Source organism: Tarenaya hassleriana, unplaced genomic scaffold (genome assembly GCF_000463585.1).
Source record: "Tarenaya hassleriana unplaced genomic scaffold, ASM46358v1 Cleome1, whole genome shotgun sequence".
In the NCBI taxonomy this organism is placed as follows: domain Eukaryota; kingdom Viridiplantae; phylum Streptophyta; class Magnoliopsida; order Brassicales; family Cleomaceae; genus Tarenaya; species Tarenaya hassleriana.
Window position 1 is genome coordinate 7,446,870 of NW_010960187.1, and position 26,650 is coordinate 7,473,519.

Here is a 26,650-nt window from a genome sequence, read left to right on the forward strand (position 1 = left end):
CCTCTTCCCCTTTCTTGAGCACTGCTCTATCTCCATTATCCTTCTCTCTATCTCCGGATTTCTCGACACAGACTTCGCCCTTCGTGGCTCCGTTACCGCCTTCAAACCACACGACACATTTCACGTTAACACACTTCAAGGACCAAACATTTAACCGACTGTTGTTTCTCTTTTGCCGTCTTGGGGTTTTTTTTACCTGCTTTCTCGGTTGGCTTGGAGAGATCGATCGCTTCAAAAGAGATCCCGAACGTAAGAGAGGAAACCGCATTGGAGAGAGCGATCTTTTGCCTAGCAAAGTTTGCAGGAAACCATATTTTTCCATCAATATCAATGCTCAGAGCTTGAAATCATGCCCTTCAAAATGGTATGGAGTTAAGATTTTCAGACAAAAATTCAGTTTGATTACTACTTGCTGTTCTGTTATTGTTGTTGTTCTTGTGTGGAATAGCTGAGAACGAGAATGTTCCTGTCCTGTTCGTTTGCCTGAACACACGCACGCACATTCCAACAGTAAACCACACAAATGTAATCTAATGCCCCTATAAAGAACGTAAAAAGGACCGAACTCTAGACCGTGTAAAAGGGCTTTACCTTGTCGGATGATCTCTTATCGTCGATCGAACAGCTTTTCCCCAGAAGATTAAAATTCCATCAGATCGTGTTTCTTGGCCAGACATAAAACGAATATACTAACATCTGATCGAAATATCACAGAAGAGTTTGTCTAACGTTTACCACTTGCGAAACGACGGGAGTCATCTCCTGCAGAGAAGCCCCGGCCTCTGTGTCCTGTCCTGCTCTGTTCCATGTCTTCATCTGCAAGAAAGCAAGAAAAAAAAACAAGAAAAACTGTTCACCAGAACTCGGACATGGATTATGCAACGAGGCATCCTCGGACAATGTACAAGATTGAAGGGGTCAGGTACCGGGAAAGAAGTATCGCTTATGATACTGAGGAGATTCGATCACACGTAGTTGCTGATAAGCCCCACTCTGATCGCTATACTCCCTGCACGATTTCATCCTCTACCAAAGAAAAGAAACCCCACAAAGCAAAGTGAAGTGATGTTTCGTTTCGTTTCATTTCATCAGGAGAACGCAAAGGATAACGTACTTGTTCCAGACAACGCAAGCGAAGATCAGTCGTGGAGAACTGGTCTGTGTTGTCGGAGAGGAAGCCGTTGAATTTGTCTGAAACGGAGCCCAGATGATCCACTGTGTTCACCAATGCCTTCACCGCATAATCTTTCAGCGTCTCTATGACTCTGTCTCAGGTTTGAAATTGTTGTTACGAAGAAAATAAAGAGACAGATTGTGATGAAGTAACGGACGAAGAATGAAAACGTTCCCAGTAGGAATTGTGTAATGGATTCGATAAATTTCTGGATTATGCCAATGAATAAATCACTTGATTATATAAATGGGGAAAAAAACAGAGTATTCTCAAAAGGAGGGATGCTTACACTTCTTTGTGATCCTCTTTGTCGTACGAGGTTTCGAAATAATCTGCAGCAGAGTACAACTGTTTCCGCATATTCTTCAAATCCTTTCATCAGACAAAAATGGCGGTACTGAGAATGTCAGAGTGAGTTTTATGATCCGACCACGACTCAATCGAAAAAAAACACAAAGAACAGATTGTAATCGCAAATCGCAGTCACTCCCACACGCAACAGAAGCGATGAATAGGAGGAAGATGGATCAGAATGACGATCCATTTGTGTGTGTATGTGACTGCGTATGCTTGGAGAGACCGAGAGAGAGAGAGAGGGAGAGAGAGGGAGAATCAAACCCGGAGAGTTTCTGAGAAACGAAGAGTTTGCTTCATGAAGAGCTCATCGTGATTCGAAGCTTGGTGAACAACTATGGCTAAAGATGTCGAGCTCATCTCTCATATCCTGAGAGAGAGAGAGAGAGAGAGAGAGAGAGAGAGAGAGAATCACAGTCTTTGCAGAGTTAGGCCGTCTCTTAACTAATCCGATGTTGCTGTCCAGCGAGACAGATTTTTTAATTAAAAACAAAAACAAAAAACAAATGTTCTTTAAAAAAAAAGAATATCTACTGAAAAATTATGGTCGGGTTTCTTTATTCGTTGATTATAGATCCGCTGTTGAATGTTGAATGGTACACAGCAAGTTTTAGAAAAAAAAATGAAATTTGTATAATTGATTGGATTTTTCCAATGTAGAAACCTTTCTTAAAAATGAAAATAGATTGTTACGGAATTGGGAATCCCAAGTTGGGTCCATTAACATACTTTTTTCCACACTAAATAACCTTCGTGCGTATAATGAATGCGGACAAAACAGTAACCTCGAATTATTGCAGTGGCAAAAGCAGCCGACAAATCAATCTCCTTGGTGACTACATTCGCTTTTGGCTTTTATTTTTTTTTCCCCCTTTCGAATAACTAGTTTATTATTGTGAAAGTCTGGCAACAGAGAATACGCATATGTGATTCGTAATCTTTTACTTTCGTTAAAATATAAAAATCGAATAGTAGATTTTACCTCGCAGTAAAAATCGAAGCTTCATAGAGATTTCCATCTCCATGTAGGAGGAACAAGTAGAGAGTCAGAGCGGGGGATTTTAGGTGAAAATAAATGGAGCAGAAAGCAGAGAGGGGAGTGTTTATATTTAACAATAAATGAGGAGAAAGCAACGTCTCAACGATCCCGTCGTCTTCTTTGGACAAACGAACATCAGAAATGCCGACCTTTCGAAAATTTCCACGGAGCCGAAGCCAAAGGCATGTGCATTTCGTGTTTTACGTTAGTACATTTTTCTAAGTTCAACACATGGGACCCACCCTCCCCTCTCGCTCGGACAAATTATACTTCTTGGCTTCTTCAATGCGGAGACGATATCATTGTTGGGAGATAGCCCGTCCCAGATTTCGTGATCCGATTCAATTTTGTCCTAAGAGATTGGTTCATTTGTTTTCTCATATACATCACCGTCATGTGGTCCATGCACACATTACCATCATCATCACCATACAAACAACTAAACCCCTTCGACCAAACCCAAACCGGATTCGTAAGAACTGCTTACACAAGAAAACGGGGAAGAGAAGCTCGATCTCATGGTAAGTGGTCATGTCAAATCCCGTCAACGGGATCTCACACTTTTGCAGGAAATATGCGATATGATATTAAAAGTCATACAAGACATCCAAATTCATAAACCCAGAAAACCCAAATCAAAATGAGAACAGATTTGCAAGAATTCAGGGCACAACGCGGAGAAAATACCAGTGAAAAAGTGGACCTTACACCTACACGATACGCTCCAACTCCCTCGCATAGCTTAGTGTCTGGTTGATGAGTTGCAGAGACGGTATCTCCTTGCACGGTGCACTTTCTTTAGCTTTCTGGAAAACCACAAGCCCCTCTTTCACTTCCCACTCGGGATGCTCCTGTAAGGTCCGATAAAACCCAGATATTACTGCATACTCTACTGAGTATGAGATAGTCATGAAAAGATTCCTAATCAAGGCAGAGTGTTTGTTCTTAAACCTTCTTGACATATGTCATGAGTTCTTGATCAGACGAGAAGAGCAACATCTGTCGGGCATCGCTGACTGAGAGATAATCATACGCTTTCTCGCTGCATCCAGCTATTTCATCTCTACACATTTAACAGAAAATGGGGAGAGAGAAGATACCATCAATGGATTAAGGGAGATGAGGTATTAGGTGATGGGTAGATTGGTGTTTATTTAATTACCTTATGGTCTTTGCCAAGAGATCCATGAAATATACATAAGTTGCATCAGGTGCAGTCTGTCTAGCACTCAACACACGGTTATACGCGCCTTCCATGAATGATTGCTCAAGCTCTACCGCATGCTTGATGCAAGGATTCTCCAGTGCCTCGGATGAAAGCAATTCCAGTTCCGTGTGGAATTCAGCAATTCTGTTCTGAACAAGCAATCTCAGTAGGTTAAGACCCAGGATTAGGTTCTCCTGTGGAGATGGTGGAAGATGGCTCCTGGTACAGATACAAAGAAAACTTTAGAAAAATGCATTCCCACAACAATCACAAGAGCAATAGGTAGAACAGGATAATAATGATCACGATTCACCTTGCATCCACGTAATATGGTTTCAACTGGAAGAAATCTCTCTCAAACGCATCTTGATCCTCAGTCTTTACACTTAGAACAACAGCATGCTCATAAATGTCCCCTGAAAGTTTACAATTGTCAAGCAACACAATCTGATAACCCTCACGAACAGAATGCATATGATTGCCGAACTATCTATCACTCCTTCCATTTGCTGATAAACCATTTCCAGGTCAACCAAGCTTCGTAATGTAACAATACAAGACTTCAGTGATTGAAGTAGACAATAGGCAAAAAATTGAAAAAAAACTCATAACATAAACCTTCTTTAAGGTTTTATATTCTCCAAGAAGTAAAAAAAGCTTCACCTTTATGACTCAGTGGACACAAGAGCCGACAAACCCATGATTTTCTAAGTGATTAATGTCAAACCAATCTCGGGGTTAGAAAGTTACTAGCAAGAATAGATGCCAAACCGATCATGAAAACAGAAACTTACTAGAAATCATCAATTCCTGAGTTGCATTAGGTGAATTCTCAAACAAAGGCGGCAGACTCCTGAATTTGGTCAGAAGAACCTGAAAGATGTAGCAAAACTTGTTCATGTCAGAGCGTCTAATCACGCATTCAAAAAACTTCGGGACCCGGTAATCTAAAGCAATGCTTCTTCATATTCACCACCAACCCTAAACCCTAAACCCTAAACCCTAAACCCTAAACCCCAAACCCCAAACCCCAAACCCCAAACCCCAAACCCCAAACCCCAAACCCTAAACCCTAAACCCTAAACCCTAAACCCTAAACCCTAAACCCTAAACCCCCCAGAACACAATCACCAAAAAAGAAAAAAGAGAAACCCCAAAAGCGTACCCAAAAACAAAGTTCACAGCATTTCTGCTCCGCTAAGACATTTCGAAACACCTCGGTACCCTAAATTCTCACTTCACCTACCTAATCCATCTATTTTCCCACCCTAAAGTTTAAAACAAAAAACAGGACTAATAGGGAAAATTTCCTCCATCAGTTATCCATAAACATTACGAAAACCGAATTCGAATTCGAATTCGAATTTAAGGGACTCAAAGCAACAAAAACCTTGAGCTGAGACAACAGATTACTGCAAGTATCGTAATCTTTCCTCACGAATGCGGCCTTGAACCTCTCGAACTGCTGCGAAATCTCCGTCAGCTGCGGATCCATCTCTCTCTGTCTCTCTCTCCGCACCGGCGATAATTTATTCTGATTTTCTCCGCTAACTGGCTTGGTTGCAAAGAAAGAGGACGAAGAATCTTCCCACGCTTCCGAGGGATGACACGTGTGCACCTCATTTTTACTGATAAAAGCCTGGCCACGAAATTATATGGGCTTGTAATTAAAAAATATATATATGATGGGCCTACGAAAGTCGAATAAGGCCCATTTGTATGTGTTCGGCCCAATCTTCCCACGCTTCCAAGGGATGACACGTGTGCAGCTCCCCAAGCACACCGTCCCGAGGTCACACCCTTCTTGCTAACGCGTCTTCTTCCATCTCCTGCCTTTTTTCAACGAAGCCTTAGCCTCTAAGCCAAGCCTTTTTTAATAATAATAATAATAATTGAAAGAGTCAGGTGTGAACACAGAAGGTGCTAGAAGACCTTCTAGAGAGAATCTTAAACAAAACAAAATGGGTAAACCTCAAAAAAAAAAAAAAAAAAATTCCATTTGTAAAAATATATACAAATAAAATTTAAAATTAAAAAACTGTCATTTAATTTCTAAACTTATAACTTGTTACTGAATAAAATTTCGAATATACAAAATATTACTCTAATAAAGATTTGATCGATTTAACCATAATTTTAAACGATCGAAAATCTATATATCGACGGATTGATGTCAATTGATTTATCATTTTTTAAATTAAAATTGTTATGGTGTATAATTGACATCAATAATCTATCAATATATGAATTTTTTGTTATCTGATGATAATTTTTTTAAGTTAAAAGTTTATTTGTATATATTTTTTGCGATTAAATTTTTTTTTTTAAAAGGATTTTACCCTTAAAAAAGCTAATTATTTCACTTTCTCTCTCCTCTCGAGAATATGCCACGTCATCTCCTCCACTCGTACAAACCGCGTCTCTGCCTGCCGCCATATTGCCCTCCCATTCGTTCACCTGCATTTACAATTTCCTTCCATTTCAGTTTTAACATTTATCAAAATCTTTGCGAAATGATTGTCCTTCCCAATATATCTACTTTTCCAGATTCGTGTTTATAATTTAATTCTCCTTTATTCTCTTCTTATCAATCTACCTTTTATTTACTTTTTGTAATTATCCACTTTGTCAAATCCACACGCAATCTTTGCAACTCTTTCCGGGAAAGTTCTTATTAGCGTATTTAACAATGGCTCCTCTCTCGGAAGCTTGACATCTCTTCGACTCTCTCTCTCTCTCTCTCTCTCTCTCTCTCTCTCATCTTCGACTTATTCAGTACTGAACTCCCCATTCATACACAAACAATATCCACCGATTTCTCAACCTCCCGTCTCACAAAATCGTCCTTTTTCCCAAAGCCCAGATCGCAAAATCGAATTTTTCCGATTGCCCAGATCGCAGAATCGTGTTTTTTCGACCGAAGATGGAGAACAACCAGCAATCTTTCTGGCAGTTCAGCGACCAGCTGAGGTTACATACATCGAACCTGGCGAATCTGTCTCTCAACGACTCAATCTGGAGCACAAACTACGTCTCGAAACATCCCGACCAGCGCAGAAACTTCGACATCACTGTCGGAGGCTCCGCCGAGACGATTCCTCTGGAAAATCCGAAGGCGAAAGCCTCGGGCATCAGTAACGTCTTCAACGACAATAGCTGGAAGACCAACCCCTCCTCCGTCAACGACTTCACTTTCGGCCCTGTCGGCTCGAAACCCCTCCCCGAAGCGAGCCCGATGGAGAAGTTCAAGGGAAAAGTCTCCGGCTACAATAACAATCCCTTCAACGAGGGCTGGAAATTCAATTCTCCGGTCAACAGTTTGATGTTTTCTCCGGCATCCGAACCGAAATCGACCTCTGTGAACGGCGGTTTCAACAAGGGGATTTACCCTTCGCCCAAAAGCTACGGCAGCTACAACGTGAATCTGAAAGGGGGCTACAAGAACAAAGGGTTGGATGAAGAGTACGCGTCCAAGGGGGGGAAAAAGAGCAACAAGAAGAATCAGAACCATAACAAGAACGAAGAAGGTGGGAAAGACGGCAAGAGCAGTGCCGAGAAGAGATTCAAGACTCTGCCTCCGTCAGAAGCTTTGCCCAGAAACGAAACCATTGGTGGATACATATTCGTCTGCAACAATGACACCATGGAGGAGAATCTCAAACGACAGCTGTTCGGTACTGTTCCTTATTCTCTTCTCTGTCTTTCTTTTCCGAATTTGATTCTTTGTACTTCTAGAAAGAGATGATGCGTTTCTATTTTTTTAAGAAAAATAAATAATACCGCTAATCTTCAAGAACTCGATGGAAACCTCGATATTCGGATAATCATGGGTTCTAAGATTATAATTGGAATTATATAATGAATCAGGACTGCCGCCAAGGTACAGGGACTCGGTTAGGGCGATAACGCCGGGACTTCCACTCTTTCTTTACAACTACTCCACTCACCAACTCCACGGAATTTACGAGGTTTTTGTTTTTTATTTTTTTTAATTCCCGTAAAATATATATTTTTTTAAATTACGGTCGGTGTTTAATAATAATAATAATAATGATGATTAAATCAGGCGGCGAGCTTCGGAGGAACAAACATCGATCCGAAAGCGTGGGAAGACAAGAAATGCCCCGGCGAATCTCGATTCCCAGCTCAGGTGCCCATTCATTTTTTTTAAAAAAATAAAAAAAATATTAATATTTGAGTTTCGTTAGTTTTTAATTGGGATTTAAAAATGGAAAAGGTGAGGGCAATAACGAGGAAAGTGTGTGAGCCGCTGGAGGAAGACTCGTTCAGACCTATACTGCACCACTACGACGGTCCCAAATTCCGTCTCGAACTCAGCGTTCCCGAGGTAAACCACTGCGCTTAATCATGATGATGATGGTGATGATGATGATGATGATGATGGTGATGATGATGATGATGATGTATATGTGTTGGGTGTTTATTTGCAGGCCCTTTCGTTGTTGGACATTTTTGCTGAGCAAAGCCCCTGAACCCATGGAGATGGAGAATAAGAGAGAGTCCGCAGACAAAATCTGAAGCAGTGGCTCTCCGTTGCCATACAGAAAACAAATACTAAATATACAGTTTACAAAGAGTATTAATTAAACAAGCGATCTTATGTTTACAAGAGACCCCTTTTTTTTTCCATAACATCGTTTTGTTAGGGTTTTTTTTCGGAGAGATGTGAGGCAGGCCGGTTGTGTAAATTAAATTAAAAAATGTCATACAATCCACAAGAAAACGACATATTCTTTTGTGTTTCTTCATGTCTATTTACAAAATATCTATTTCTCTTCAGAGTTTGATCTATTTCCCTCCGAATTCGAATTTTAAATTCGAAAAAAGGTGTATATTTTATATCATATCGGATTGCAAAAAAAAAAAAACTTGTCATTCATCTCTATGACCTATTCCCATTTATATCGTCTAAATATATGAGTTATATACATATATACATAAAGGAATTATGATATTGCGGGGTTTACTATGAGATTAGAGAATTAGATTAATGTAGTCAAATTCCAAGGATGGAATTAAATAACAAACATTATTATGGTTCTGACCAAGTTTTGATCTATTGCCCTCTTCTTACCAAACACCTACTCTCAAAGAAATATGTTAAAATATAATAACTCAAGGGTTACGTGTATAAAAAGTCAAGAGGAGAAGGCTTGACCGAGTGCGTTCGTTGGTCCACTTTGAAATGTTCAATAGATTATCTTTTCTAATTACCAATAAATGCTGAACAATACAATACACATCGTATTTCTACTTTTTTCTTATTTTAAATAAAAGGTAGCTTTGACTTTTGAGGAGTTTAAGAGCATTGACTTCAAACTCCTAACTATCGGAAAAAGAATTAGAAATTCATATGGTGGGCCAATTTTTTTTCCTCATTTGTCTGTGTCGCGCCAATTTATTGGGCCGAGTTCATACTTGGTTATATATACTCACTATATGGGTCCATAGCTCAGTGGTAGAGCATTTGACTGCAGATCAAGAGGTCATCGGTTCGAACCCGGTTGGGCCCTTTTTATATTTTCGGCTTTACTCATTTTTTGCCCTTTTCCAGATCCATTTCCTTTCTATTTTTAATTAAAGAAAAACGTCACACTGATCTAATCTCGATTGTCCCTGAGATATAGGAAACGGCTGCTGCATACACAAGTATCACACACACAAGAAAAGGTATACAAACTATAACCAATACCATAACATTACCAATTATGATTCTCTTAGAATCCAACTTATTTTAAGAAGTGAAGCAAAGGGGACAACGTACCAAGCCGTTCTCATTGCAAGAGGCACACCTCTCCCATCCTGACCCATCCGCCGACGGGAGCTTCGAGCTTCCGCCGCAGTGGAGACATGGCAGCCACCTGGAGGGTGTGGAGGAGAATGAAGTAGCAAGAGAGAGAAAGCTTTTGGAGGTGGAGTATCATCTCGACTACGCAAGAACAGGAGCCAATCAAGCCTCTTCGCCTACTCTGTCGACACGTGCCCACCTCATCACCCTCCCCAGCTTCCCCCTCTCGTTCATCTCCACCACCCCCTCCGCTCCCCCCACGTATCTCCCCTTCACGAACACCCTCGGCGGCGCCACCTATTTTTCAATTATCCATTTTTTTTAAAATCGGAATATTGGGTTGATTTATTTATATATATAAAAAAAAGAGGTATTAGAAATTCGATCGCACCTCCTCCGGCGTGGCTCCCTCGCCGAGAAGTTCCCTGAGCTCGGTACGGACTCCGGCATCCAAAGCCACGTCCCTCTCGTCGAACACTATCCCTTGCTGTTCCATTATCTCCCTCACCCTCATGCAGTCCTCGTACGTCTTCCTCACCCCTCGAAGCGACGTCGTATATATCACCACCCCGTTCCCCCCTCCCGGCGGACATTTCTCCGGGAACTCACTCAGTGGGTCCCAGTTCACCACCGGTCCCTTCTTCCCTTCCTTCTCCCTCTGCTCTCTGTCCATCACCAAGAATATGTTCTCCTTCAGCGGTTTGAACGCCTTCCCAGATTCCGGCGGTAGCCCGTTCCGTGACTCGGCTCCACTCGCCGACTCGGTTTTCCTCAGCTTTTGCACCGGTTTTGGGTTATCCCTTTTCGTCTTTGCCTCCAGCTCCTCCACCGTGTGGACCGATAAGCTCCTCTGCGGCGGGGGATGAGTTGCTTGCTCCGCCGGCTTCTCCGCCGCAGTCGAAGACGGCGGTTCTGTTTCCCCAGAGACGGCGGCGGGAGATTTGAGGTGGGTTTCGAGGGCTTTGCTGACTTCGTCCCATGATCGAGGAGGAGCTTCGGTGACGGTATCGAGCTTCTCGAGGACGGCGGTGGGGACCGCGGCGGCGCTTGGGTTTCGGGTCTGTTTCTCATCGTCGTTCTGCGGCGGCGCCAGGAGCTGTTCGAGTTTCAGCCATGGCTCCTCGATGGCGTTGATGTCAAAGACGGCGAAGCTAGACGGCGGGGGCCGGGAGACGTCGGCGGCTCCGGCCCCCACCGTGTGGACCGATAAGCTCCTCGGCGGCGGGGGATGAGTTGCTTGCTCCGCCGGCTTCTCCGCCGCAGTCGAAGACGGCGGTTCTGTTTCCCCAGAGACGGCGGCGGGAGATTTGAGGTGGGTTTCGAGGGCTTTGCTGACTTCGTCCCATGATCGAGGAGGAGCTTCGGTGACGGTATCGAGCTTCTCGAGGACGGCGGTGGGGACCGCGGCGGCGCTTGGGTTTCGGGTCTGTTTCTCATCGTCGTTCTGCGGCGGCGCCAGGAGCTGTTCGAGTTTCAGCCATGGCTCCTCGATGGCGTTGATGTCAAAGACGGCGAAGCTAGACGGCGGTGGCCGGTAGACGTCGGCGACTCCGGCCTTCATCTGCTTCGACGACGCACAACCCATTCTTTTTTCTTCTTTGTTGTTTGTTTTATGGCTCTTGTACGTTTGTTTGGGACTATATGAAGAGACACTGAATTATGGAGGGAAATGTGTGTGGTCTTCGAGGTGGGCTTCCCTTATCCGATCTTTAATACAAGTTTGTATTCTTCCTATAACAATTTTATCTGTATTTATATTTGTTTTACTGAAATCTGTTTAATTTGGCATTTGAATACTCGTACCAATTCGATTTGCCTTTCAAAGTTCAATATAGAAAAGGAATATAAACATGCACAAGAGCTTTAATCAACATGAGAAATAAGGCCGAATATCCCAAAGTTGCGGATACAACTCAATTTTCAAAGTTCCGAAAGATTTAGATTAAAACCTAAACCAGTAAATATAAATATAACGACCCACGAAGAAGATTATATTTTCACGCGGTGTCAAAATCAACGCATTAAAAAAATGTTCGCCAAATGTGTGGATGTGGTCGCCCTAATAATAGATGCGACAATTACGGTTTTTCTTTAAATCGGCAACCGCGGAGTGATTCTGTGGTCCGAGAAGTGGCAACGTGAGGCCACGAGATCCTTGAGAAATAATTCCCCAGAAACATCGCATTTCTGGATGCACATGTCACTGTCCGTACCTCCGAGTTTTGTTCTGTATACAATCTAATTATATACACATTCATCCATCTTCTCCCAATCATTTCGGTTATTAACCGAATAATTGAACTGAACCGAATCGAATAAGATATAACCTTTACTCGAATCAAACTCGACATCAAAACAGAACGGTTACGATTTTTTTGAATCTGAAAAAATCGTTCAAAAAAATCGAAACTGAACCGAACCGAATAAAAAAATAATCGAAAAAAACCGATAATTTTTTTGAAAAAATAAATTTTTTTACCAAAACCGAAGCGAACCTGAATCGAAAAACAATCGAACCGAAGCGAACCAAAATTTATATAAAAACTAAATAGTTATAGTTTTTCTATAATCGAAATAATCAAACCCGAATATAACCGAACCGAATTGAAACCCGAATTGGTAAGCCTTAGTTCTCACCATTAGTTTTAAAAATACGAAACCACGAATCCCGAAGATTAGGGTTTTCGGAGCCCAAATGGAGGCCCAGAACACGTATTTATATTTGTGTTTGAAGTAAACAATTTACCAAAATACCACTGGCGTGGAGATCCCGAATAGAATAGATGTATCCGAGTTTCTTGGGACGCAAGGGGCATAAATATGATAGAGTGGTACAAAACACATACCACATAATTCAAATTTCTTGACTCTTCCCCTTGCAACAGTTAATTACTTGGCGAATTTCCTAGGACTTGGCTTCTTCTTGCTGCAAACCGAATAACAGGAGATTCAGAAATCGTACGGATTTATCAAACCACTAAAGATCCGTAAAAGCCATTACATTCTTGATTCTTCCCCAACCAATTCTGGCAAGGAATGGCCGAGAATATCACGAAAACGGACAGAGATGGCAATGATGCTCAATGAAACCGGATTGTGTTTGGATTTTGCATTCAGCAATGTGGGGAATGGTCAGTTTCTTGGTTTGTTTTGTTACCTTACTTGTGAGTCGTCTTCTTGGAGGGTTCTTGAGGGAGTTTTACTTTGTTGTCCCCTCCCGAAGGCAACCTCGTCCATGCTCTGACCCGTTCGTTGGTATCTACCGCCGGCGGCCAGAAAAGCAGGGCAGGGCCTGTATGCTTTTATAGGCCACCAGCCAAAACCCGGCACAGTGGCTATCCCACCTTGTATTCTGCCATCTCCGTTGCATCCGCTCTCTATTTTCTCATTCCCACATGCCTTGCAGCCGCTGTATGGACACCAAAACCGATCCAAATTATCCCCCAAAATCACAGCATGATAATATTCTTAGATTTTATTCGTATCCCTTGATAATCTTGAAGAATATTCATGATAGCATGAATCATGTTACGTACACATTACAGAAAGAACTTATTGATTCCGACATGAGTACCATTTCGAACGTTGATTTCTCTCTACGGCATAACATCATCACCACTATAAGTAGAAACTTATCCAGTAACTTGTCCCCAAAAGAGGAAAATTTTCTATGATTCGCAGCAATTCATGGTGCCCGAGATGAATCCTATAGGGTAGACCCTTGATATAGTTCGCAGGAAAATGCCTACATTTTCAATGGATTCGATCAAAATCGTCAAACGGGGACGATGAAAAAGAATCTTGGATTCTCTATAACTCACCGGAGGAAGCATATAATTTCGACGGTATCTATCAAATTGGCCAAAAAATGTACCTGAAACGAAACCTAGCATACTTTCCAGGAAAAACTCTAAAATTTCCGACGTATTCTATCAAATTGGCCAAAAGGGACCTGAAATAATTTACCGGGGAAATCCTAAACTATCGAAAAAGGTACCTGAAAGTAAGATCTTCATCGGCGGGGGGGTCGTCTTCTACGACAGAAGAAGATGAAGGAGAGTAGGAACAGAAAGAGAGGGAAGAATGCTTGGACGGGGTTCTGATGGAAGAGGTTGACGACGGATGATGAATCCATGTGCTTGAATTTTGATTACCGGAGAAGAAGAGACACCGTGGATGAGAGATTGAGAAGACGGGATTCGCCATCCTCAACCTCTGAGTAGGCTGAGAGTGAAGGCAGGGGCGGAGTTTGGAGGTGGAGAAAAAGATAACGGGACAGCCACAAATCCATTTTGACCATTTAGAAAATTGTTTTATTTATTTATTTAATCAAAATCAGCAAATAGGCAGTCACCCGTCATCGTTACGTATTCCGATATTTTTCTGAAATGATTTATTATTCGTCTCTTGATAGCTATGGGCCTATCAATTTGGGTCGGAGCCCATTAGATCAATTGTTATAGTCTGTTGCTGTGGTCTTTCTAAATGGGCCTTAGAGACCATTATATATGGGCTTACAGCCCATTATATGGGTATCAATTTATGAGCTCAGCCCAATAAGGGTAATTCTTTTTTTTTTATCCCTGCAAGATATTGCGACTTTACGAGGGTATTTTTGTCATTCTGAAGTTGGCCATCGAAAAAATCTGCAAGTTGGGACCCAACATATGATGCAAAATAACACCACTCCAGTTCCCGCCATTTCCAATTTTGTGTTTATGGGTAATTTTCAGTGTCAGGGAAAAAGAACAAAATCTCACTGAGAATGGTCTTTTCACATCCGAACACGTGACTTTTGGTCATCTACAAAAATTCGCTGAAGATCAATATTTAAGAAATGTATATATAACTAAGAAAGGGCCAAAAATAAATAACCTTCAAAGATTTGATATTATCAATATACACATATATATATATATATGTATGTATGTATGTATGTCGTATATCCCTCTTTATGTACGTGACACCGTGACAGCCTCTATTATTTACCGACGCTCCATGTGCCCACCGTATTTTAATTGTCCTAATGAATACGAAAAGATAAAAGATAAAAAGCCCCCACCAAAAAAATAAAGGTCTCTTTAACAAAAAAAAAAAAATAAAGGTCTCGCTCACTGTCACACTGTATAAAATTATAATTCCACGTTTTTCACCCTCTCTCTCCTCTCAGTCCTCACTACTCCAGTGTCCAAACACTCCTCCTTCCGCAATCTCTTCAGCAATGGTGAAGCATAACGGCCGTCGCCCTCCGCCGTCAGGCCGTACGAATCTGGCGTCATGCCTTGTCGCCGCCATCTTCTTGGTCTTCATTCTCATCGTCGTCCTCGTCGTCTATTTCACCGTCTTCAAACCCAAAGACCCCAAGATCTCCGTTAACTCCGTCCAGCTTCCGTCATTCGCCGTCTCCAACAACACCGCCAACTTCACCTTCTCGCAGTACGTCTCCGTCAGAAACCCTAACCGCGCCGTTTTCTCTCACTACGACAGCTCCATCCAGCTCCTCTACTCTGGTCGTCAAGTCGGGTTCATGTTCATACCCGCCGGAAAAATCGACTCTGGTCGGACCCAGTACATGGCCGCCACCTTCACCGTCAATTCCTTCTCTCTCTCCCCTCCCTCCATCACCGTTCCCGGCATATCTGCCGTCTCCGCCGCAGCAGACATTCCGGGTCCTACGAGAAACCCGGGCGTCCCGGATTCACCGGCTTTTCAAATTCCAGGTTTTCCTCAAAACCCGAGACCTCCGAAAAATCCGGATCCTCCGGGTTTCCGAGGCAATCCAGGTGTGCCCGGTTTTCAAGGGAATCCGGGCTATCCGGGTCCGGGATTTCAGGGGAATCCGGGTTATCCAGGGATTTCGGGTCCGCCGGGGTTTCCGGGTATGCCCGGCTCCCCGCCGGTGGGGAATTCTGGGTTGTATCCGGGTATGGGAGACGGGTACGGGTTTCCGGGTGTCGGGTACGGAAACAGGGTCGGGCCGACGATGGAGATAGAGTCAAAAATGGAGCTAGCGGGTTTGGTCAAGGTGTTGCATGTCTTCACACACCACGTGGTGGCGAAATCGGGTTGTCGGGTGACCGTGTCTGTGGCCGATGGATCCGTTTTGGCCTTCCATTGCTGATTCCACTAATATTATTATTCTCTTTTTTATTTTCACTTTTAATCCTCGATTTCCATCCTTTTTTTTTTCTCCCTAGAACTGTAGTTTTTTTGTTGTATGTCTGGAAATTATTTCAGAAAATTGTAAAAATGAATTGTTTATATGTAATTGATTAGCTCAGAGTAAATTAGAGTTCTCTTATATTTTCGTCAAAACCATGTATAATTGCATATTAATATATATGTATAAATAATAAAGAAATGAATGCATTGACACAACGAATATAAAAAATCAATATATATTTGGTATAAAAAATCTCAAATGTTTGGGCTTTTGGTACAAGCAGCTCACGATTCATTTCGAAACATAATGGGCCAGTTATAAGTCCAGTGGGCCCATTAGATTGACCATATATAATATATTATTGATTATTCCCAAAACAATTTAAACAAGGGAAAAATTGGGTCTATATTTCAACGACCGTTGTCTATTTGTGTAACGACAAGGAACTTGGAAATATATATATATTTTTTTTATACATAACTTGGAAATATTTAGATTTGGTTATATGGACCAAACCAAATTTGAAGGATGAATGGCTGCGGAGTCCAAATAGTTAAAATGGTTAACAGAAAAATTTAAATAAAAAGTAAAAATATTTCAACATCACTATCTCTGATGAGTCAATAATGCATGTTAGTGATTCAAATTTCAACAAAAAAAAAAAGGATTTTGTGAAAGTCGTACCTAAAATCTGGTCCATGTCTCCCAAAACTTCACTGATTCCCGCCGGTACATGAAAATAATAATAAAAAATCGAGGAAATGTTTTAAAATAATCTCTTAAATTACATTTTAAAAAATTGCCATTTAATATGATTTTAATAATCAACTCGATGCGGAAAAAAACATTCATTGGGGGGAATATATATGAGTTCACACTTGGTCCGATCACGTGGTAGACGTAATCGCATGCAATTAAAACGAAAGTCTTCGCGTCTGAATGAACTTTTTCTATTAAAAAAATGTTAAATATTTTTTTTGCATATTATTATTAACTTAAAAACAAGAGATTATAAGTTAAAAAACAGATCAATATATTGAATCAGAGCGTCTCAAATATTTTTAAACCCTGCCCAAGATATAAATTTATTTTTATAATAAAAATATTAAACTTGAAATTATAAATGTTTAAATGTAATTTACTGTGAAAGATATTAAAATATTAATCTAAACAATTATAATTTAAAAATAGAAAAATAAAACAATTGTGTTCTCTAAAACAAATAAATGATTTGTAATTTTATGTATAATTGTGATTATCTGGAAACTTTTGTAATTGTAAATGTCTATCTTTTGTAGTTTTCATCGTATATTAGTTACCCATTCAAAAACTAATTTATTTTTCAGTTTTCTAGATAATTTTTATTTTTATAAAAAAGATCCATAAATTTCGGAGTCTAGCGCAGGAAAATATACGTATATAACAAGAACTACGTGCAATGGCAAGGTTTATATATCTATGAAACAACAATGGTTAATTGTCAATCGTCTTTAATAACAGAATCACGATTCATTAGAAACACTATTTTTATTTTCTACTTCGAAAAGGCAGACTTTACCACAATAATTATGTACCGTAGTATTTTATTATTATTATATATATGTACGTATAAAAAGAATATTATTTGGTAAATTGAAAAGAAAAAAAAAAAGAGGTTGTTCCACAGTGCCCGCGACTGTGTCGTGTAATGGGGTCCGGTCCGACGGTGAAGTCGACGTCAAACCTAAACGTTTGTCCTCTTGTTTCATGCATTTTTAGCCTTTCATAAATCGCAAGTGTCTCTCGTCGTGTATATTTGTATTTTGTGATCCACACACATTATATTAGCCGTGTTAATTATTTATTTTTATCACGTCGGTGATAAGCTGTGCATAAATAAATACGCATTTTCATGAAATAATCATACACATGTACGCGTCTGTTATATCTATTTTATGGATCAATGATTGGTCTCGATAATTATAAAAAAAAATTGTTATATTTTACGTTTAAATGTCTCATATCACTGGGAATAACAGTTGGTGGGATGGGAAAATTCAAAGGTTTTTAGGGCAAAACAGTCAAAGGTTTTTGATAAAGTGTCACCCCCCCTCCCATCCATCCTTTATATACGCACGATGGTTTCACACACTCCCATATGCAAAATCACTCGTTTTCTCAAAAAAAGGGCAAAATACAGAAAATACCCACTTGAGAACCTCGACTGTTAGTCATTTTTTTTGTCCTCCCGCTTGTTTCTTCAACATTTTTTTGGGGATAATTTGTATTTTTTTTTTCTTGAAATTTGTGATTTTTGTTTGTGTGTGTGTGGGATTAATTAATGGGAAATTGCATGGAGAGATGGAAGGAAGGAGGAGGGGAAAGAAGAGAAAGGGAGAGAGGGCCATTTAAAGTTGATGGTGGTGGTGGTGGGATGAAGGTAAAGATAGTTCTTACAAGACATGAGCTGGAGATGTTTTTGCTTCAGTACGATGGTAAGCTGATGATGTCCAATGACGTCATCGGAGAGCTTGAGAAGAAGATCAAACCATCATCATCAATGCGGCCATCATCCATGCCATGGAAACCTTCGCTAGATAGCATTGTAGAATGTCCTGAAATCCAAGAGATGGATAGATAATAACATGACTGTGATCTTATCAGTCAACCTAACCCTTTTAGCTTTTTTTTTTCTATCCCTTTTTCTTTTTGTTAAAGGCCATTGGGAGAGCTAATTCTACTTGTCTGCCTCACGAAAGCTTCCATAATTAATTTTCAGTCTAAATTAATTTTTTTTAGAATATTGTCTGCCTCACGAAAGCTTCCATAATTTAGGGACTGACTGTCCTCTATGATGATACATGGCATCATAAAGCCTTTAATTTATAATTCTGAGATTGATCTTAGAATTTTGGAGACAAAGACCACATAAATAATTAAATATAGACGAAGATAGTGGCGGACCTAGAGGAATATATGATGGGGGGTAAATTTAATATTAGTTTATTACAAATTTAATTTTACTAAGGGGGTATATAACAAATTAATTTAATTTTATGAAGAAACTTAATATTGTACAGACACATGAGTGTGTGTATATATATATATATGTATTTGATGTGGCATATGAATTCAAAGATGGTTTTTTAATAGTCTAACAACCCACAAGATTAGAAGCGACCCCCCCAACTCCATGGCCATTTACAATGAAGTTTCTATAGCACATGATATATGCATAAAGACATGAAAATTCTCAATTGGGCTGATCCATCAAATATTTCATGAATTTCGATCAAATGCTTGCTTTTTTTTTTTTTTTATAACAAATGAACCATGTCGGCCCAAGGTTATTTTAGTAAATTACTAAAATTCTTTCTCGCGTGACACGTCATCAGTGTAGAGAATGCTCGCTTCGCTTGTAACGTGAGAGGTTCCGGGTTCGACTCCCTTTTTATAACTTTCTTATAATACGTAAAAAAATGTTTGCTGCCCAGCCCAGAGTCATTTTTGCCCTAACCCTAATGTCCTCCTCTTTCTTCGCCTCCTCACTCCTATCTCCTCCGTCGGCTGAAAAACATTTCCTCTGAGTTCCGTTTATCTTCGATTTCCGACATGTTCTCCGTCGCTTTTCTTCATTTTCCCGTCGTCTTTGTCTAGTTCCATTTATTTCTACTTGAATCTCCGTCGATTTCCTTCGCTTTCGTCTCGAATCATCGTTGTTTCCCTTCGTTTAAAAGCCGGATCGATTCATTGATTTTTCTCTCAGGTCCATTGCCGTCGTCTCCGTCTTCGTTGAGCTGATACGAAGATGCTGACGGGTGATATACCGCCAAATCAGACAATCTACATCAAAAACCTCAATGAGAAGATCAATAAAGAGGGTACCCATTTTTTTTCTTGCACTCTCCTTTCTCGCTGCATAAATTTCGGAACGTTGGAACGACTATAAAGCCCCAGATTTCTCGTACTGTTTCATATTTTTTTATTTCCTGTGAATTTTGATTTTTTTTCTGAGCTTAATCCTGCTGCTTCAATGCCTGGGCAAGTTACTCTTGATTCATCGTATGCATTGCTAGGATTTGACGTTGCTCGACTACTTATGTGCTCGCATAAGTAGTCGAGTAGAAAAAGTGATTCTGAAGTTGCTACTCGGTGGAGGTCCAATCCATTATCCACCTCTGGTTAATTGTTTGGACAGAGAGTGGTGCTAAGGATCTTATCCTTACTGGGCAGATAGTTTTGTTCCTCGAGATCTTTATGATGTTTTGGAATATGTAGTTTCCATTTCCGAGTGTGTTCTTGGTCTGTATCTCCAGTGTGTTCAATTTCAAGACACTGTAGATATTGAGGGCAGAATTTTATGATATACTTGGTAGTGACTACTATTGGAGTCTCTATCTTTGCAGTTTCTTGAACACAAGCTAGAGTGCTAAGCCAAAGATCATTGCAATTCACAATTGCCCTTGTTTTTCTCTACCATAATATCAGTAGTTATCTGCATTGGTATTGCTTTATTCATTGTCGGTGGCGGCTCATGCCATTGAGTATCTCGTAAGAATGCTAATCTGACTAGGATGAAGGGTTTCAAGATTCTGCCTATTTGTTTTTGGATGCACCTTATAAATAAATTAATCGGTTTTTGTTTGATATTTTTCCTTTTGTTTTCCAGAATTCAAGAGATCTCTTTACTGTTTATTCTCTCAGTTTGGGAGGATAATTGACGTGGTCGCGTTGAAAACTCCAAAGCTCCGGGGACAAGCATGGGTTGTATTTACTGAAGTCACAGCTGCCAGTAATGCTGTTCGGCAGATGCAAAACTTTCCATTCTATGATAAGCCAATGGTCAGTTTCTATAATATTTTTTGTTCCGTTGTCCGTATATTAACTTTCTCGTGCATATAGGAGAACTTAAGCATGGAAAATTGCATGTAACTCCTCAATTTTGAAGGCCCGGGATCTGTAATTGTTGATCTGGGTGTTGTATGGATTAGAGAACTAAAGCTGGCTCCTTCGGGTGTATGTGAATATGCGAGTCTTTCTTACATGATAAACAATGTCTCTCTTGCTGTTTTCAATCGTAGTCCGAGTATAACTTGTCTTGGCGCGTGTGACCTTTTGGGTGCAGAGGATACAATACGCTAAAACTAAATCAGATTCCGTTGCTAAAGCCGAGGGTACTTTTGTTCCAAGAGACAAGAAGAAGAAGCAAGAAGAGAAAGGTTAAATTTAGCTTCTCATAAAACCTTTTCTTTTCTAAAAAAAAATTCTTGCTGTGTTGGTTCAAATCATTTGATGTGGCGTTCACAAAACTACAACTTACTTTCAGCTGACAAGAAGCGACGTGCTGAAGAAACTCAACAATCAAGCATGCCTAACGGTGCAAATTCTCAGAATGGAGGCCGCACAGTGAGTTTTTTTCCCTGCCATGGACATATGCTACAAGATTTAACAGTACTCAGATGATATATCTTGGCTCGTTTGCATTTGCAGCCTTCGTTCCAGCCGAATGGGCAAGAATCGGCTGCACCAAACAACATACTCTTCGTTCAGAATCTTCCGGCCGAGACGACAAGTATGATGCTTCAGCTGCTCTTCAAACAGTACCCGGGATTCAAGGAGATAAGAATGATCGAAGCGAAACCGGGGATTGCGTTTGTGGAGTATGAGGACGATGTTCAGTCGTCCATGGCCATGCAAGCTCTTCAGGGTTTCAAGATCACTCCCCAGAACCCAATGGTCATCTCTTTCGCCAAGAAGTGAGACCAAACCAGGGTTTCGTCCATGGCCTGCTGGTTGTAGTGATTATGGATTAAGCAGCTTGTGTATTAACTCTGCCCTGTTTGGTTTGCGTAGCGATTAAGCTGTTATATTTTCAAACAGACAAACTAGAGAACTGATCAGAAGTCTTATCTGTTTGAACCAGGCTGAATCAGAAAAAACCGATCCATTCCATTTGGTTAACGGTTTGACTGGTAGGAACCCAAACGGTCGGTACACTAGATTGGCCCTTTCAGGTGTTTCCAATCCAAACCACCGGTTTTTGTACGAAGGCTGGTTTAATTTCAGTGAAACTGATTGGTTTGGTTCGGTTAGTGAAGCTTTGAGTAGAAGAATCGGTACACCAGAACCGGATGACCTGAGGAGGCTTTTAACGTTAAAAAAACATTTGATCCATCAGTTGATTTTAAGTTAATTATTTTTACCTTGATAGGTAATATGATAAAAACATGATTTCAATTTGCGTAAAAAAAAAATAACTGATGGTGAAAGAACAGACCATTATCATCATCATTATTGTTATAGGCTGTTAGTAAAATTTGTTGATTATGATTATAATTATTTAATTATTTTTCCGGTATAAGATGGTACCTATAACCATGATGGAAAAAAAAAGAAGAATAAGAAAAAAGCCCAGCTCCTTTCTTATAATGCATCATTTTAATTGCATTTAAAATGACCGTCGGATCCATTGGCTTTCTAATCAACGGCTGCAGATCAGATTCATCAACGCAACGCAACGCAACGCAACGCACACATACAAGCGACCGTTGCTCTCTTCCCTCTTCTTCACAGCCTCTCGTTTCTCATCTCCGGCGATCGACGGAGATAACGGCCGATGTTCCGCCGTATTCTTCTCCGGTGATTTCTTCTTCTTGAAACTCCGGCAAAAATGAGCTTTCGTGTAGTCTCGGCGGCGTTCTCCGGCTTCTCTCCTCTCCTAAAGCTCCACGAAACTCACTCACCCCTTCGCACAAGCCTCTGCGATCGAGTTCCCTCCCTTGGTATCCGGAGAAAGACTTTACACTCTTCCCCTGACGTCCGTTGCCGTGACGGTGTCTCCGCCGCCGATGTTTCGGAGACCTCGCCGTCGTCGTCTCTCCTTGACGATGAGCTTCTAAGCGGCGTCTCCGCCGCCAGAGACGCCGCTGAGGCACTTGATATAATTACCGGTCGATCCGGGTCCAAAGGCGGAGTCGGGATCGAAGATTGCCGGTCGATCATTTCCGCCGCTGTCAGTCGAGGCAATGTCGAGCTTGCTCTGTCGATTTTCTACGCTATGCGTACCAGCTTCGAGCGAGGTAGATTCTCAACCCATTATTTTAGTTCACCCGCAAGAATTGCAGTGATCGGTTGATTGATTGAATAATTAAGGAGTGTTTTGCTAAGCATTGATCGTGGTTTCGCAGGTGCGAGTGAGAATGGAGTTCAAGTTGATCGATGGAGATGGTCAAGGCCAGATGTTGGTATCTATACTACGTTGGTGATTGGTCTTGCTGCTTCCTTGAGGGTACCTGATGCTCTAAGCATCGTAGCAGATATTTGCCGTTTTGGAATCTCCCCTGTTGAAGAGGTAATCAAGAAATTTGGAACCATTTCTTGATCCAACTATCAACCACCAATTTTTTTAGCAAAACCCCATTTCCCGATCTAGCAGAACCCTCACTGCCACGGGTTTGGTCTCACCTTACTCGGTATATTCTGTTTGGCGAGTCTGTTTAGACAGGAGGATGGCCACCACCACAGAACGGGCCTTGTGTTTATGTGTATGATCGTTCTATTTACAAACTAATTAGCATTTCAAGCAAAATATGTTCATCCTATGTAACAGTTCCCTTACTACCTTGGAATTGGTCTTGGTTTAGTTGGAAATGTTTGCTTCTGTGACCCTGCTTGTGCTTATGCCTGTGATATGATATTGAATTGATTGCTATTGTTATAGGTTCCGTTTGGAAATGTTGTGAGATGTCCCAGCTGTATGATAGCAGTTGCTGTTGCACAGCCACAGCATGGAGTTCAGGTATGGCAGTTTAATTGCCATCTCTTTTCATAGTTGTTCAAATGATCTGAATGTCTTGCTGAGAAAATTTGTGGCATGTTTCCTTTCGTCTATAGATTGTCTCTTGTGCCAAGTGCCGTTACCAATATGAGCTTGTCTCTGGTGACATAACCAGCATAGAATCAGAAGAGCTGAGGTTAATTCTCTACAATATATTTCGTTTATCTTCGATCTTATGTCTGTTCTTGGTGATCTAGCAGTAGAAAACATAAAAACAAAAAATTGATGCGGTTTATGTTGGTTCACAGAGTAGTCAGCATTGGCTAACACTTGTTTATGCGCTGCCATGACAAAATTTGTAGCAATTTGAGCTTAAGCCGGTTCTAAAACTGATGCAAAGTGTTTAGGGAAGATTCCAATACATTTAACATCTGGTAGTATCTGACAGCTAGATTCTGATGAAATTATAATCACTTAACCAGAGTTACGCTTTAGTGAAGTCACGTCGTTCACTAACACAGGTAACTTATGTCGGGCGATTGTAACAGATCCGGACTTTAGGTAGCTTAATCTGAATTGACTCAAAGTTGTGGCATTATCTGTATAACCATTGCAGATCGATATTGGTAATTTGCTCTGACGCAACTAGCTGGCATGAAAATTGGTATGGGTTCTTCACAGCTGATGCAAATATGCCTAAAATCACATCAAATTCTCAAGCCAAAGCATTAGCATTAATTGACAGAATATTATCAACTTTTCATTTGGTTATTGTGGTCCAAGAAGATTGAGTCGTGTATGGTGTTGATGGTGGGATATTCACTTTTTCTAAGGAGCTCCATCTGACAAACGCAGCAAAGACATTCCTCTTTGGGAAAGGGGGCTCAGATTAATCCAGCTAAAGAAGGAAAAAGTTCCCTCTTCTGTGCACTCTATTGTGGTAAACCTACTGCGAATACATGCACAATTTTTGTTATCTTGTTTTTATGGGGATTGGTTTGTTTATAAAAGAAATATATTGGATGGCAAGCACCAAAACATGAAAAACTTTTATGTCCTTGATCAACCACAGTAGATAGTCAAGAAACAAGCTTAAAGATTCCTATGCAGTTTATGTTCTATACCTGGAAAAGTTTTTGTTTTCTTATATTTTCTGTAGCCATGATCGGTCTCTTGTGTGATGCTTTCCTGTTTTTAGGTACAGACACCCTCTGGTATGGCACGTACACACCGGTTTGCTACAGAGACTGCTGAGCGCGCTGCTCAAGAAGGAGAAAGAGTGACAATTGTATCTGCAGCTCCACCAAATGTTTACAGGGAGGTTGGACCTTTCAAATTTAGCCCCAAAGCTCCAAATATTTACCCTGGAGAACCCATGAGCCTCACCAACCACAAGGATGGACGAGAAACTCTGTTACTAAGACCTCCTAGTAAAGACGGAGATAAATCCTTACAGCCCTCATTGATAATTACCGTCTTTGCTGTTTTAGCAACCGGAGATGCTGCTTCTAGTATTATTGATCCCAATTTGCCTCAGCTCCTCTCAGTTGCTGCTATTGCATCGCTGGCCGTTGGAGCAACAATAAACTCTTTGATTCTTCCTCAGTTCAATCAGGTTCCTACTGTCTAATTGCCCCACTGGTGCTAAAGAGAACACATGTTAGTGGGCAAATGCCTGCCTTCCAGTATGAATGCACGTCCCCAGTAAATGCATTAAAAATAAAATCTGTTCTTAATAATATACTCTTGCGGTCACTGATCCTCATATGTTTGTCTGAGTGCCTATGGATGAAAAAAGTGTAGTCCTCATACATCTATAACTTTCTCACTGGAATGCCTCTCTTAACGCTGAGTCTTATTCATAAACCTTATTATCTATTAATTGTTACAGCTCCCTGAACGGTCAGTGGATGTGATCGGTATCAAGCAGAAACTTTTGTCCCAGTATGATGTGCTTCAGTGTCGTATTAGAGATCTTAAGGAAGCAGCTGAGAAAGAGGTATTTAAGTCCTGGGAAAGACTGACCTCAGTGATATTTACTATTTGGATGAATTTCTTGGTGTGTTAAATGTAGTTTGACAGTGCAGCTAAAATAATTGTAACTTGTGTTTCTGAACATTGTAGATCGTAGTAGAATCACTGAATGTTACTCAATCGGTGTTTTGGATTTTAATTTAGGTATGGATGTTGGCTCGAATGTGCCAGTTGGAGAACAAAATTTTGGCTGTGGGAGAGCCAGCTTACCGGTAAGATCCTCAGACCACTGAAACTGCATAATTCTGTCTCAGTGACAGAGAGATTAGGAGTCATTGCTCCTGTCTTAATCTGAATCAGTACCCGAAGAGCGAGAGTAAACAAGGTACGAGAAGGCCTGAAAAACTCGATCAAGGGAAGGATCGATCTGATTGACAGCTATGCAAGAGTAAGAAAAACAAAACAAAACTTTGCATCCTTCCAAGCATAAGTTTGCGGGTAACGATCTATTTGGTGTTTGAAAATACTGTTCAGATATCTTCGATGATTGAGATTGAAGTGGAAATGGACTCCGACGTTCTTGCAGCTGAGGCAGTGAGCAATGCTGTGAGTCTTACATGACTTTATTAAGCACAGTTGAGAGCCGAAAACGATGAGATTTTTTTCTTCTCTCGATTTGTTGACTTGAGCAGGAAAATATTGCCCAACAGATAGAGCAGATCATGGAACTGGAAAATCTCGAAGAGGTTCGTCCCCCGTACCCCATTCCCACTGCTGTGGATGTGGATGACATTGTTTTAGACTTTAGTTGTATGATTTTTCACAAAGTCTAATGCTTCATAATTTTGCCCCCTCATCAAACAAATGTGAAGAATAAAACAATAGTGTCTATTTCATTTTTCTATGTTTGTAAATTTGTCAAGTGTGAATGCAGAAATGGAGGTTGCAGGCTGAGGCAAACGACGAGGCTGAAAGACTACTCAGCTCGGAACATGCTTAGGCCTTCCGGTACAAGGGACGGGAAGATTGTTGAGCGTTTTGCAATGCACAGGCAGGTAGCAAAACAACAACTTCTTCTTCTCGAGACTGGTCGTGTAATCAATCAATCAATCACTCACACACTTTTAACAGCATTTGTGTATACAAAAAAGACAAATCCATCTTAGAGTCGGCA

General features: G+C 40.8%; 9 protein-coding genes and 1 non-coding gene across 20 annotated transcripts in view; 6 read left to right on the forward strand and 4 right to left on the reverse strand.

The window, feature by feature from the left end:
- Positions 1-2,591, reverse strand: part of LOC104817529 (protein ABIL4) — a 3,268-nt gene extending 677 nt beyond the window's left edge. Inside the window, exons 1-10 of one of the 6 annotated variants that reach the window (XM_010546761.2) lie at positions 2,511-2,591; positions 1,793-1,898; positions 1,464-1,546; positions 1,115-1,265; positions 927-1,026; positions 730-816; positions 592-625; positions 407-483; positions 197-288; positions 5-99 (exon numbers count right to left, since the gene is read on the reverse strand). In XM_010546761.2, the coding sequence (XP_010545063.1) occupies positions 5-99; positions 197-288; positions 407-483; positions 592-625; positions 730-816; positions 927-1,026; positions 1,115-1,265; positions 1,464-1,546; positions 1,793-1,888 (815 nt within the window). In that variant the 5' untranslated portion in view covers positions 1,889-1,898; positions 2,511-2,591. Of the gene's footprint in view, positions 1-4; positions 100-196; positions 289-406; positions 484-591; positions 626-729; positions 817-926; positions 1,027-1,114; positions 1,266-1,463; positions 1,547-1,792; positions 1,966-2,510 lie in introns of those variants that run through there. The other 5 variants (XM_010546752.1, XM_010546790.1, XM_010546777.1 and 2 more) reach the window with 5 other exon arrangements.
- Positions 2,592-3,093: 502 nt separating this feature from the next.
- LOC104817564 (26S proteasome non-ATPase regulatory subunit 8 homolog A) lies at positions 3,094-5,341 on the reverse strand. Of its 2 annotated transcripts, none has more exons than XM_010546802.2 (6): positions 5,165-5,341; positions 4,569-4,647; positions 4,088-4,190; positions 3,730-3,993; positions 3,519-3,630; positions 3,094-3,418 (listed from the first exon to the last, which is right to left on the reverse strand). In XM_010546802.2, the coding sequence occupies exons 1-6, from the start codon at positions 5,267-5,269 to the stop codon at positions 3,278-3,280; spliced, it is 804 nt and encodes a 267-aa protein (XP_010545104.1). In that variant the 5' UTR covers positions 5,270-5,341; the 3' UTR covers positions 3,094-3,277. The 2 variants fall into 2 exon arrangements, with proteins under 2 accessions (XP_010545104.1, XP_010545114.1); XM_010546812.1 differs by having other exon boundaries at positions 5,208-5,285.
- Positions 5,342-6,422: 1,081 nt separating this feature from the next.
- On the forward strand, positions 6,423-8,574 carry LOC104817575 (B2 protein). Its single transcript, XM_010546824.2, has 5 exons — positions 6,423-7,448; positions 7,642-7,742; positions 7,841-7,924; positions 8,012-8,122; positions 8,226-8,574. The coding sequence occupies exons 1-5, from the start codon at positions 6,698-6,700 to the stop codon at positions 8,265-8,267; spliced, it is 1,089 nt and encodes a 362-aa protein (XP_010545126.1). The 5' UTR covers positions 6,423-6,697; the 3' UTR covers positions 8,268-8,574.
- A 662-nt stretch (positions 8,575-9,236) lies between these two features.
- TRNAC-GCA lies at positions 9,237-9,308 on the forward strand. Its single transcript has one exon. It is a non-coding gene; the product is annotated as a tRNA-Cys (tRNA).
- Positions 9,309-9,391: 83 nt separating this feature from the next.
- LOC104825229 lies at positions 9,392-11,306 on the reverse strand. The gene is made up of 3 exons (XM_010557522.1): positions 9,975-11,306; positions 9,747-9,880; positions 9,392-9,656 (listed from the first exon to the last, which is right to left on the reverse strand). The coding sequence occupies exons 1-3, from the start codon at positions 11,166-11,168 to the stop codon at positions 9,530-9,532; spliced, it is 1,455 nt and encodes a 484-aa protein (XP_010555824.1). The 5' UTR covers positions 11,169-11,306; the 3' UTR covers positions 9,392-9,529.
- A 947-nt stretch (positions 11,307-12,253) lies between these two features.
- Positions 12,254-13,859, reverse strand: LOC104817582. 2 transcript variants are annotated; one of them, XM_010546837.1, is made up of 3 exons: positions 13,581-13,859; positions 12,746-12,992; positions 12,254-12,509 (listed from the first exon to the last, which is right to left on the reverse strand). In XM_010546837.1, exons 1-3 carry the CDS (start codon positions 13,787-13,789, stop codon positions 12,489-12,491), a joined length of 477 nt encoding a protein of 158 aa, XP_010545139.1. In that variant the 5' UTR covers positions 13,790-13,859; the 3' UTR covers positions 12,254-12,488. The 2 variants fall into 2 exon arrangements, with proteins under 2 accessions (XP_010545139.1, XP_010545134.1); XM_010546832.2 differs by having other exon boundaries at positions 12,741-12,992; positions 13,581-13,857.
- Positions 13,860-14,695: 836 nt separating this feature from the next.
- Positions 14,696-15,871, forward strand: LOC104817593 (collagen alpha-1(XXI) chain-like). Its single transcript, XM_010546846.2, has one exon. The coding sequence runs from the start codon at positions 14,805-14,807 to the stop codon at positions 15,702-15,704; it is 900 nt and encodes a 299-aa protein (XP_010545148.1). The 5' UTR covers positions 14,696-14,804; the 3' UTR covers positions 15,705-15,871.
- A 1,948-nt stretch (positions 15,872-17,819) lies between these two features.
- LOC104817601 lies at positions 17,820-18,524 on the forward strand. The gene has a single exon (XM_010546852.1). It carries the CDS (start codon positions 18,067-18,069, stop codon positions 18,364-18,366), a length of 300 nt encoding a protein of 99 aa, XP_010545154.1. The 5' UTR covers positions 17,820-18,066; the 3' UTR covers positions 18,367-18,524.
- Positions 18,525-19,219: 695 nt separating this feature from the next.
- On the forward strand, positions 19,220-21,732 carry LOC104817610 (U2 small nuclear ribonucleoprotein B'' 2). 3 transcript variants are annotated; one of them, XM_010546865.1, is made up of 6 exons: positions 19,230-19,312; positions 19,492-19,606; positions 20,395-20,567; positions 20,851-20,944; positions 21,052-21,131; positions 21,216-21,732. In XM_010546865.1, exons 2-6 carry the CDS (start codon positions 19,534-19,536, stop codon positions 21,483-21,485), a joined length of 690 nt encoding a protein of 229 aa, XP_010545167.1. In that variant the 5' UTR covers positions 19,230-19,312; positions 19,492-19,533; the 3' UTR covers positions 21,486-21,732. The 3 variants fall into 3 exon arrangements, with proteins under 3 accessions (XP_010545162.1, XP_010545172.1, XP_010545167.1); XM_010546860.1 differs by having other exon boundaries at positions 19,220-19,606; XM_010546870.1 differs by having other exon boundaries at positions 19,220-19,606; positions 20,430-20,567.
- A 510-nt stretch (positions 21,733-22,242) lies between these two features.
- LOC104817626 lies at positions 22,243-26,641 on the forward strand. Of its 2 annotated transcripts, XM_010546878.1 has the most exons (13): positions 22,243-22,804; positions 22,913-23,076; positions 23,446-23,523; positions 23,619-23,698; positions 24,119-24,166; positions 24,358-24,442; positions 24,701-25,117; positions 25,394-25,501; positions 25,681-25,748; positions 25,837-25,924; positions 26,011-26,082; positions 26,169-26,222; positions 26,411-26,641. In XM_010546878.1, exons 1-13 carry the CDS (start codon positions 22,396-22,398, stop codon positions 26,474-26,476), a joined length of 1,737 nt encoding a protein of 578 aa, XP_010545180.1. In that variant the 5' UTR covers positions 22,243-22,395; the 3' UTR covers positions 26,477-26,641. The 2 variants fall into 2 exon arrangements, with proteins under 2 accessions (XP_010545180.1, XP_010545183.1); XM_010546881.1 differs by lacking the exon at positions 24,119-24,166 and having other exon boundaries at positions 22,244-22,804.
- Positions 26,642-26,650: the final 9 nt, after the last annotated feature.

What these genes read in the sequence shown, in the direction of transcription:
- LOC104817564 (XM_010546802.2), bottom strand. Translation starts at nt 5,269, where the DNA reads ATGGATCCGCAGCTGACGGAGATTTCGCAGCAGTTCGAGAGGTTCAAG. An exon ending in ATCTGTTGTCTCAGCTCAAG is followed by an intron (nt 4,648 to 5,164) that starts GTTTTTGTTGCT and finishes TACATCTTTCAG; the next exon opens with GTTCTTCTGACCAAATTCAG. An exon ending in TCATGACATATGTCAAGAAG is followed by an intron (nt 3,419 to 3,518) that starts GTTTAAGAACAA and finishes CGGACCTTACAG; the next exon opens with GAGCATCCCGAGTGGGAAGT.
- LOC104817575 (XM_010546824.2), top strand. Translation starts at nt 6,698, where the DNA reads ATGGAGAACAACCAGCAATCTTTCTGGCAGTTCAGCGACCAGCTGAGG. An exon ending in AACTCCACGGAATTTACGAG is followed by an intron (nt 7,743 to 7,840) that starts GTTTTTGTTTTT and finishes TGATTAAATCAG; the next exon opens with GCGGCGAGCTTCGGAGGAAC. An exon ending in TCGAACTCAGCGTTCCCGAG is followed by an intron (nt 8,123 to 8,225) that starts GTAAACCACTGC and finishes GTTTATTTGCAG; the next exon opens with GCCCTTTCGTTGTTGGACAT.
- LOC104825229 (XM_010557522.1), bottom strand. Translation starts at nt 11,168, where the DNA reads ATGGGTTGTGCGTCGTCGAAGCAGATGAAGGCCGGAGTCGCCGACGTC. An exon ending in AGGGAGCCACGCCGGAGGAG is followed by an intron (nt 9,881 to 9,974) that starts GTGCGATCGAAT and finishes ATTGAAAAATAG; the next exon opens with GTGGCGCCGCCGAGGGTGTT. An exon ending in AGAGTAGGCGAAGAGGCTTG is followed by an intron (nt 9,657 to 9,746) that starts ATTGGCTCCTGT and finishes CACACCCTCCAG; the next exon opens with GTGGCTGCCATGTCTCCACT.
- LOC104817582 (XM_010546832.2), bottom strand. Translation starts at nt 13,789, where the DNA reads ATGGCGAATCCCGTCTTCTCAATCTCTCATCCACGGTGTCTCTTCTTC. An exon ending in GATGAAGATCTTACTTTCAG is followed by an intron (nt 12,993 to 13,580) that starts GTACCTTTTTCG and finishes GTGTCCATACAG; the next exon opens with CGGCTGCAAGGCATGTGGGA. An exon ending in GAAGACGACTCACAAGTAAG is followed by an intron (nt 12,510 to 12,740) that starts GTAACAAAACAA and finishes TTCGGTTTGCAG; the next exon opens with CAAGAAGAAGCCAAGTCCTA.
- LOC104817593 (XM_010546846.2), top strand. Translation starts at nt 14,805, where the DNA reads ATGGTGAAGCATAACGGCCGTCGCCCTCCGCCGTCAGGCCGTACGAAT.
- LOC104817601 (XM_010546852.1), top strand. Translation starts at nt 18,067, where the DNA reads ATGGGAAATTGCATGGAGAGATGGAAGGAAGGAGGAGGGGAAAGAAGA.
- LOC104817610 (XM_010546860.1), top strand. Translation starts at nt 19,534, where the DNA reads ATGCTGACGGGTGATATACCGCCAAATCAGACAATCTACATCAAAAAC. An exon ending in TGAGAAGATCAATAAAGAGG is followed by an intron (nt 19,607 to 20,394) that starts GTACCCATTTTT and finishes TTTGTTTTCCAG; the next exon opens with AATTCAAGAGATCTCTTTAC. An exon ending in CTCAGAATGGAGGCCGCACA is followed by an intron (nt 21,132 to 21,215) that starts GTGAGTTTTTTT and finishes TTGCATTTGCAG; the next exon opens with CCTTCGTTCCAGCCGAATGG.
- LOC104817626 (XM_010546878.1), top strand. Translation starts at nt 22,396, where the DNA reads ATGAGCTTTCGTGTAGTCTCGGCGGCGTTCTCCGGCTTCTCTCCTCTC. An exon ending in GAATCTCCCCTGTTGAAGAG is followed by an intron (nt 23,077 to 23,445) that starts GTAATCAAGAAA and finishes CTATTGTTATAG; the next exon opens with GTTCCGTTTGGAAATGTTGT. An exon ending in TTCTTCCTCAGTTCAATCAG is followed by an intron (nt 25,118 to 25,393) that starts GTTCCTACTGTC and finishes TAATTGTTACAG; the next exon opens with CTCCCTGAACGGTCAGTGGA.